At 36.1% G+C, this 9,343-nt stretch overlaps 1 protein-coding gene across 9 annotated transcripts; it reads right to left on the reverse strand.

Annotated features, from left to right (window-relative positions):
• Positions 1-74: 74 nt before the first annotated feature.
• LOC110039299 (squamosa promoter-binding-like protein 12) lies at positions 75-6,948 on the reverse strand. 9 transcript variants are annotated; one of them, XM_020744319.1, is made up of 8 exons: positions 6,867-6,948; positions 6,496-6,620; positions 6,052-6,298; positions 4,786-5,216; positions 4,509-4,701; positions 3,891-4,027; positions 2,096-2,356; positions 75-1,096 (listed from the first exon to the last, which is right to left on the reverse strand). In XM_020744319.1, the coding sequence occupies exons 4-8, from the start codon at positions 5,165-5,167 to the stop codon at positions 735-737; spliced, it is 1,335 nt and encodes a 444-aa protein (XP_020599978.1). In that variant the 5' UTR covers positions 5,168-5,216; positions 6,052-6,298; positions 6,496-6,620; positions 6,867-6,948; the 3' UTR covers positions 75-734. The 9 variants fall into 9 exon arrangements, with proteins under 9 accessions (XP_020599978.1, XP_020599977.1, XP_020599976.1 ...); XM_020744318.1 differs by having other exon boundaries at positions 75-287; positions 731-1,096; positions 4,509-5,216; XM_020744317.1 differs by having other exon boundaries at positions 75-459; positions 731-1,096; positions 4,509-5,216.
• Positions 6,949-9,343: the final 2,395 nt, after the last annotated feature.

Genomic DNA, 9,343 nt, shown 5'->3' on the forward strand with positions numbered 1-9,343 from the left:
AAAAAAAAAATTAAAAATATCATCATTCATAGAGAGAAGAAATTGAAAGAAATCCCCAATGTAATTAATCAGGGACTAAAAAAATAATAATAAAGTGTCACACTGATACATTCCTGTTAATTTTCTCATGATGATGCCATGTGATTATGTTGGCCTTTACATCTAAAAATTCAAATTGCAACAGGTTTCATTTTATATCAGCATTAAAAAAAAAAAAACAGCAACAAAATAACAGAAAATTGACTGAAATTTTTTGGTCACTTGTGCAGATATGGAGCAAAGGCAAGCTGCAGAATCATAAGCAGATATCTATCACTAATCTGATTTCCATCCAATCAGCTTGAGGGAGAGCAAAATCATGAGCTAAATGTTAGGATATTCACCATCTTCAATGGGTCAGTAATTGCAATTTCTTTTTTTTTTTTCAGGACATAGGAAATTTGCAAATATACAATATGCCTGCATTTTGATCCATATATATCCATATTAAAATCAATTCTTTTTTCTTTTCAAAATGATAATTCCCATGTATTTACATACCTAATATCTAAACTCCACCGTTTACATTAATACAACTAGGATATTTAGACCCTTCTCATCCATATGCAAGGTGACATCAATGTAGGAAAACTGAAGTTTAGGTGGTGATGGATATGTAAATATACATATGAATTAAGTGATATGTATGAAAATCAAGCAAAAATCTAAAAGACCATATGGAATTACAAACCTTCTCAAGTCTTGAACTCCAGAAAATGGCCATCTGATTTGGAGAAAACCTGAGTGGCTTCATAAAAGGAGGTCTCATATGGAGCTTTGCTGAGTTGCAGATCCTGAAGGTGAGTTCCATTGCCATGTAAGTTGAAAGGTAGTGTTTGCTCAGGCAGAGAATTATCATCCTGCCAACATTGAGGTGCCGAGTTCGCCAGCTGAGCTCGAAGATGAGATGTGACTATGGGATCGGCATTCGCTAACTGGTTCATATTGGTTTGCGCCGTGCTGGACGGGCACCAGGCATCGCTTGACAGAAGAGAGAGAGCACGCCGAAGTTCCGGTGCTCCATTCAAGTTAGAAGTATGCACATAAGCTTCCTGATCTGAAACAAAAACAAGATTTTGCAAACTTTTATCTTTATTACAATGTAATTTTTCCAGCTTTTTACTTTCTGTATTTGTTTTACTGGAGTGGTGGAGGTGATAGAAGTTCTATTTAACGAACTGTGTTTGTTGAATCCTCTTCATTGTTTTATAAAACTATGATGAAATACTGTTGAGTTTGACGTTGAACCAAAAATATTAAAGGGAAATTTACACAAGTAGAAGACAATTTCTATGTATTTATATATTTCAAACCTAAACTATCATATTTACATGCATAGCACTTTGATGCTTTAAACCTTTGCATGAAAAGGTGTATTTCACTTTTAAAAAGGGATGATAATGTTATTTTTTTATGTGATAGTAAAGATTTCAGTGCTATGTGTGTAAATATGAAAGTTTAGGTGTGAGATATGTAAATACATGAGAATTGTGTGCTACGTGTGTAAATGCCTGATTATTAAAATCTAACAGGTATACTGAAAATGGCACATAGTTTGACAGTGAAAACAATTGCTTAAAATGATTTTAGAATAATAAGAAAAAGTAATATCTGCAATAAAATACTTAATTAGAATAAATAAAAGATGAGGATTCATAATGCCAAACCCCAAAGAGTAGAGGCCAAGCTAATGATGATGATAATTTATTCACGTCATTCTTCAGTGAATAAAATCATTTGAAAACAGGAGTTTTAAACATCCGGATATATGATTACAAATCATAATCCAGATAATGCATCTAAAACACGATCATATCATCATCATTGTATGGCTTTCAGAGTTAAATTTTTGGGTGACATAAAATTAAGATAAGATTCTAAAGCATCTAGACAACGTAAATTTTTTTTCTTAAGATTATTTTGATTATCTAACCAATATTACATTGACGAGGACATTAACGATGAAATTTACGTAGGCATGCACTGAATGGAAACAAATTGATCGTGTTTTGCAAAATTACAAACAGCACCTTGCAAAAACCATTCAAAAGAATACCTTGATTAAGGACCTCACTCGCGGTACACTTGAATGGCATAAACCTGTTAAATTCATCACGAGAAGCCGTATTTGTATTAGAGAAATCCATCACAGGCAAATTTAACTGTCCCTCAACACCTGCTTTGGTTGTCTTAAGCCAAGATCCTTTTCTTATTGAAAGGCTGAAGCCATTTGACTGATCCAACAAAGTGCTTGTAGAAGGTTTTACATGACTAAATGGAGCTAAATTCAGAAAAAAGTTCATCTGCTGTCTTTCATCTGCATGACATCAAAGGTTCAATATTAAGCGAAAACAATTCGGTCAGCTGACTTTACATAAATGTTGGTATCTGAGCTTTTAATTCTTTCATAAGATAATTGCACTAAACAAATAGACTTATAAGATAACTGCACCAATAATTCTTTCTTTAGCATGCAGAAGACCAGTCATCAATGCATAAATTTCTAATTTAGTTGATGAACAATGCAAAGTCGGCAGTTCTGAAGTTAGTCTAGTAAGGAAGCCACCAAGATTAATCTTTTTTGACATCAAAAAGATTTATAGGGTGCTTGAATTTATGTAGGAAGGTAAAAGAGACGTGTTTGCAAAACAACCAATTTGCATTTATTCGCATATATTACTTTGACAAGGACTGATAATATCATCAAATCATGTGGATGACCAACATTTGTCAAATACCACTGCAAGGAAGTTGTATGGTTAATGTTGTTGAGTTTGATTTTGTGTTTTCTAATAAACATAAATGCTTTAAACTAAATTAATAGAATTTAAAAATTGACGCTTGGTACGCTTGTTGTTAAGCTTATGATATTTATCATAATGTTTATAGAAGTTATTAAGATGTTTGTCATAGTCACTAATTTTACATTTTAAATTTGATCCTTAGAAACACCATAATAAAGCGTACAACTTTTGTGGCATGTTGTTCACAATATCAGATTGCAATTTTTAATTCAAAACTTTTGCAAATAGCTGCAGGTAACATTTTAAACCTGTAGAATGAGTTTCGATCAGTGTTTGATTGCTTCTAAGTTCTCTTACTATGCTATTGTCTGAAGTAGTACAAACTTTGGCTTTATCATTTTTTCACAGTAAAACCGCCCCCAACGATTTTAACCCATCCATTTCCTTTAACCCCCCCCCCCCCCCCCCCCCCCCCCCAAACAAAAAAAACACTAATTTTAAAGGAGGTAATCTTACAATGTGCTGGGCTCTAGCAAAAACATCCACCCAAAACACTACTAATTTATGGGGCATTAACATACATAACATCCTATTTTTATGTATTTACATATCGAAAACCTAAACTTTATCTTTTACATTTACACCACCCAAATCTTTCGTATCACAAAAAAAATATCACTATTTTAACTTCTAAAACTTGAAAGGCACCTTTTCATACATAGGTAAGGTAGTATATATGTAAAAATTGAAGTATAGATGGTAGATAAACAAATACATAGGATTAAGAGGAATGTATATAAATCTTCCTAAAAAATAGAACAAACAACTTTTGTAACTCAAGCATATATAAACCGATAGCGATTTAAATAGTGTAATCAGTGATAAAATTCTTGACAACCAAAGGCTTGAATACAAAACTAAATACAGCAACATAGGCCACCGAAAAGAATGCATATCAAAATTTATTAGGGACACAACATGACTAGAAATAATATTTTTCTCCATATAGAAAAACATTGCATGTGCAGCGTGGTGGCAAGGCACAATCATGTATTTTTAGAAATTATTACAATAAATCATGAAAATGATAAAAAAAATTATTGATACCATAAAAGGATGGAGGAAGCCTTGATGGATTGAAGGAGATTGTTTCAGGTTGTGCTTTGCGCCGCCGCGCATTATGATCAGATAAGCGTCGACGACAACTCCGTTTCTTCTGATCAAACTCGGATAAATCATGAAACCTTAAAATATAAAAAAGTGATCAGTTTAAATTTTGCATTGAAAATTAAAAAAAAAAGGAACTAAACCATAACTTCACTGATACCCTAACAATTAAGCATATATTGCAGAGGAAACATCATGAGTCTACATTTATTTAACTAACTTTCAATAGTTACCGTAGAAGATTCTTCTACTTGTCAACAGACCATTATTAAATTGAGATACTGTAAAAAACATGCATAAGGACAATAAACCAAGGAAGTATTTACATATCTACCACCAAAACTTCAATTTTCACATACACGCCACCTTACTTATGTATAAAAAAGGTGTATTTCACATTTTAAATGTTAAAATGAAGGTATCTTTTATAGGGTATCAAGGATTTGGGTGGCATAAATGTCAATGGTAGAATTTAGGTTTTAGACAAGTAAATAAGTAGGAATTGGGTGGCAGGTATGCAAATGCCCCCACAACCACGAAACTCAACACAAAATTTACCGGCTACACTGCTGACAAAAACGACGTTCTTGACCAGCAACAATTACCCTCGGACTTTTAGAATGTTTTTCACAAACTCTGTGCTTGCGATGGTAATCTTTTGCAGAAGTTAGATCAGTACTGCAGCCCTCAACCTGGCAGTAAGTATGCTGAATAGCCTGATGTGATGCCCTAGATCTCTTCATAGAAGCAGCTGGTGGAGTCAAAGAAACTGAAGAGTTCTTAATGTTTGCAGAACCTAAATTTTCAAAATAAGTTCTTTTGCCAAGTTTCAGACCTATTGGTGGCTCCCCAGAACTAACACATCCAACAATCACAGGGGAAGTCCTTCGATCTTCTCCTTGAGCCATTTGATTACTCTTGATTTGGTTATTAAGAGTAACTTGGAGAGCTTCTAAGGTACCCTCTGATGTTTTATTTCCCGTCTTTGATAAGAAGCTGATGGAAGTTGGGACTGATTTCTTTGACGAACCATTGCCCAGTTCAGACCCAGAACAGGTGCCACTGCCGCATGAATACAGAGAGCCATTGCTGATTGATCCACCTTCAGCCTTCCACTCAGATTGTTCTGTAGATTTCGAAATTTCGCTTTCTTTTCCACTAAATAAACCAAAGTTCTCCCAATCCCACTGTAAGGAATTCTTAAAGTTCCACTCCATAGCACAACAGATGCCCAGCAAGGAAGAACTTGTGCACCACCGTCCTTGCCTGTCAGATGCTGAAGTATTAGAATTTACTCCACATAAAGTTTTGTGAAACCTAAGTTAAAAAAGAAGCAAACTTTACAAAATGAAAAAAAAAGATCTTCAAACCCAACAACACATCCGAACTGTCTGGCTGTCTTCAAACATCACAGCATGTATAAAATCATTTCCTTTAATAAAAAAAGTCACCATAGTTTAAAAAAAAATTACAAGAGCTTATTGAACTCATTTATTTATACAAGTAAAGATGCAATTTTTACTTGGAAAATCACAACACAGAGAGCCCCATCAAAGCTTCAACCATTGCTACCCGCAGAAAGAAAGGCATGTAAATCCCAGTTTCTCTGTTATCTATGCTAAAACCAGTTAGGGCTGAGTACCCAACACCAAAACAAAATGGTCGGAAGAAAGCACCTTCAACTCGTACACTCCATCCCTCAAAACTTCGAACCATCTAAGCACCTTTTACTTTTCCCCCTTTCCATTTAAGATGAGGCAACAAGGTTATCCCCACAACCCCATTATTGAATCATTCCAAATATGAATCTTGAAATACTTGAGGAACAAGTTACGAGTCAGTAACCTAATGCTCCAGCAACCGAACACTCTCAATAAAACGACTTCCCCTCTGTCCCTTAGTCTTCTCCCATGTATCTTTCCCATCAACCAGCTGCTTGACCTACCACCATCTAACAGCACGCCTGCAACTCCATAGTTCACACTAGGGCTTAACAACTACAATAGTTTTTCACTGTGTCACCGCATGCTTCGATAAAACCGGTGGGGCAAGAAAAAAGAAAATAAAAAAAAAAACTATCTTGAAACGGGAGACTTATTACCTTGGGTGAAGATCACGATGGAGCGGGGATGATGAAATCTATCACCATGGAGTCGTCATTCCAGATGAATCGATGTTTGTAGACAAGGATATGAGGATATGAGAAGATGAAAACCAAAAAATGGATTCACATCAAGCTGATGCGACGCTGGAGTGTGTCCCTTTCACCCATACTGCGGATTTATGTTTTAATCAATTGAAGGGGAATCGGCCCTACTCTCTACTGCTCCAGCAACCGAACACATGGACTTCTGACACAAAAACGTCCACAAAGACCGGCCATAAAAACCCCTCCAATTAATAAAAGAAAAAAAAACTACATCAAATCACTCAAAAACTAAAGCCACGCAGAATTCGTGCTTTGGATTGAAACAGATAAAGACGACAAAAGAGAAAAAAATGGTAACAGCCGAAAAGAGCGGAGAATTTGACCTAAAGAACCTACCTTTTGGGCGCCTTTTTGTAGCTGGACTCTCTGTCTCCAACCAAATCGGGGCAAAGTAAGTAAAACTCTCCTTCACTTTACCTAATTCCGCGGAAAGGAAGCACATTTACGCTACCTGTCTCATCCTAGCGAATAGTAATAATAAACAAAGAAATCTTGAGTCCAGCATAAAGTTAATCAAATCATGAGAAAGATACTGATGTAGTTATTAATGATTACTTTTAACTCATTATTTATTTACGTTGATTTAAACCGAAAATAAAGGCCGAAAACATCAAGCGCTTTATATCAGCTCCAATTATTGGGCGTTCCAATCATTTCTTTTTCTAGGGTTTTAGATTTTGAAAGTGGCAGCAAAATCCGAAACTTACAAGTGGGAGCAATCATGTGCGGAGATTGCCGACCAAATACGTGCGCCCCCTCACTCTACAGTTCTTCCGACGCCCCCTCACTCTACAGTTCTTCCGATCATGAGGAGCACATGCATGGCTCCGCTCGAAGCCATTTGGCGCTTTGCTGACCACAGAATCGATCGCCCACGAGACGGATGCGCAGAGGGACGGAATTGGGCCGCTAGGGCAGGCAAATTGAGGAGCACGCTCACTTTTAAGTTCAAGCGGAAATTCCCGATAGTTTAAATGAGCGCTGGGGGCAAAGTGGGAATATATTTTTTCTTTTGTTTTACATTTTAAAATAGCTGCAGAAGTGCAGGTGAATTATTGTGGGGAAAATAACTTTTTATAAAAGCGATTTTAGTTTTTATTTAATTATGATAACATATTGTCTTAAATTTTATGAAAAAAAAATTGAAAATTATATAATTTATTTAATCATATTATTTATAAACACTTTAAGTATATTATAATCTCAAAATTAATTTAATAGTTTTGAAATTCATATTTGTACACATAAAAATGTGTGCACAAATCTCAAAGTAAATGGGCTGCTCAAAAAGAAAATGCGGATGATCGTGCGTAGATGCAGAAGACAATTGTTTCCAGGAGAGTATTGGCGAAGGAAGCTCTTTATTCGAACGATCGGCAGAAAACGCTAACAAAAAATCTCGTAGGGCGGTAATTATTCTTCAGGACTATCGACGGGGAGTACTCTTTCGGATTATATGTAGACCAAACCAATGTTTTTTAGGTGATCAGCAACCCACATTGATCGAATCGATCAATGATTTTATTATATGCAAATAACTTTGTAATTACCCCCTTCTGAAAAGTTCATAATGAGAAAACTAATATGTATTTTTATAATATTATGACCTAGGTCTATAGATAAATGTTATGGCATGGCTCATATACCATATAAGGGACGGATGTTTGAATGAAGCAAAGCGGAGTAGAAGAATCTGTCTAATCGGGGGAATTTCGTTATGTGGGTTGGGGATGCAGGGGCAACGACCCGCGGTACGGTACAAGGGTAATTTTGTAATTACATATTACACTTCAGGGTTTACTCCAGGGCTATATATATGTTTGTTTGTAACCCTAGAGAATATCTCATATTCTATTATATACTCTTTTTTGAAATTAAAAGAAAGTTGTCGCTCTGCTCCCGAGGACATAGACATCTTTACCGAACCTCATTAAATATCTGTGTGTTCTTCTAGACTTTTGTCGATTCATGTTTTTCTTCGTCCTAATTTCTCAACAATAAAAATACAAATCATGAATAAATGACATTTTTTTATTTGTCCACTACTGCTCTCTCTCTATCTGAATCATTTCATAATAACATATTTCATTCCTTAGGTGTATTTCTTAGACATGTTTCTATTCAACATTTTTTAAGGTGTGGTGAGCATGGAAACATATTGTCAACGAGAAGAGAAGTCCAGCAATAACAAAAGGGAGAATTCAATTAGAAGAACGAACGAGAAGCAGCATGCGCCCGAGAGTTCAATGAAGAATTTGTTCAACAATATCTGCAAGATTTAAAAACTTGATCACCAACCAAATGTCAGGACAGTTCGCAGAAGCCCTTAGGGCAGTTGCCGCAATAGCAGCAGCCCCAGTTCCTAAAGAGGAGCTAGCACGACAAGGAAAACTAAACCCCCTCAAGGGGAATTGTTAGCCAACAATGGAAGGAGGAGGGTCCATCTGCAGGAAAAGTCTGATGTCAATCAATACCATGACAACATCAGATTAGCCGCTATGAAGGAGAGGAGCCGATCGGTGCGGACCGAGTTATAGAGGCATCAGAAGAACACTTTCTCCCTGCATGTCTCCAGAGTTGAAATTCAAAATGCCGGTCTTAAAGACATATAAAAGATGGTCGGATCCCAACAACCACCTCGCATCGTTCAAATCGTGCATATGTATGTTAAAAATTTTTTACGCCCTCAAGTGTAAGCTCTTCTTCACGATGCTGAGAACAATTGCATTAAGGTGGTTTGACAAGTTGCTTGTAGGGTTAATCACCTATTTTGCGGAAATTTGAAGATTTTTCTATTACAGTTCGCCAATGCCCTGAAGCCCAAGAAAAGTGCATGATACCTGTGACAGCTAAAGCAGGGGAGCCAAAGAGAGAATCAATAAACTAATTATGTACACATAAAAAAGTGTTGGCACAAATCCCAATGCAGATAGGTGGCTCAGGAAAAAGATGCTAACGATCAAGCGTAGACACGAAAGATGGTCTTTAACTCGTGAGTATTAGCAAATGAAGCTCCTTATCCGAGTGATCGAAATTTTGTAGAATAGTAATCAGCCTTCAGGACGATCGAAAAGGAGTACCCTTTTAGACTATATGTAGACCAAACCAAGGCTTGTTAGGCGATCTGCAACCCTCATTGATCGGATCACACACACACACACACACACACACATATATATATATA

Source organism: Phalaenopsis equestris, unplaced genomic scaffold (assembly GCF_001263595.1).
Source record: "Phalaenopsis equestris unplaced genomic scaffold, ASM126359v1 Scaffold000002, whole genome shotgun sequence".
In the NCBI taxonomy this organism is placed as follows: Eukaryota; Viridiplantae; Streptophyta; class Magnoliopsida; order Asparagales; family Orchidaceae; genus Phalaenopsis; species Phalaenopsis equestris.

Bases quoted from the DNA above. Each gene is read 5' to 3' on its own strand.
- LOC110039299 (XM_020744314.1), bottom strand. From the start codon at position 5,167: ATGGAGTGGAACTTTAAGAATTCCTTACAGTGGGATTGGGAGAACTTT. The intron at 4,028-4,508 runs GTAAATTTTGTG...TTATATTTTAAG, and splicing joins TTTTGTCAGCAGTGTAGCCG to GTTTCATGATTTATCCGAGT. The intron at 1,097-2,095 runs GTATTCTTTTGA...TTTTTGTTTCAG, and splicing joins GAGTGAGGTCCTTAATCAAG to ATCAGGAAGCTTATGTGCAT.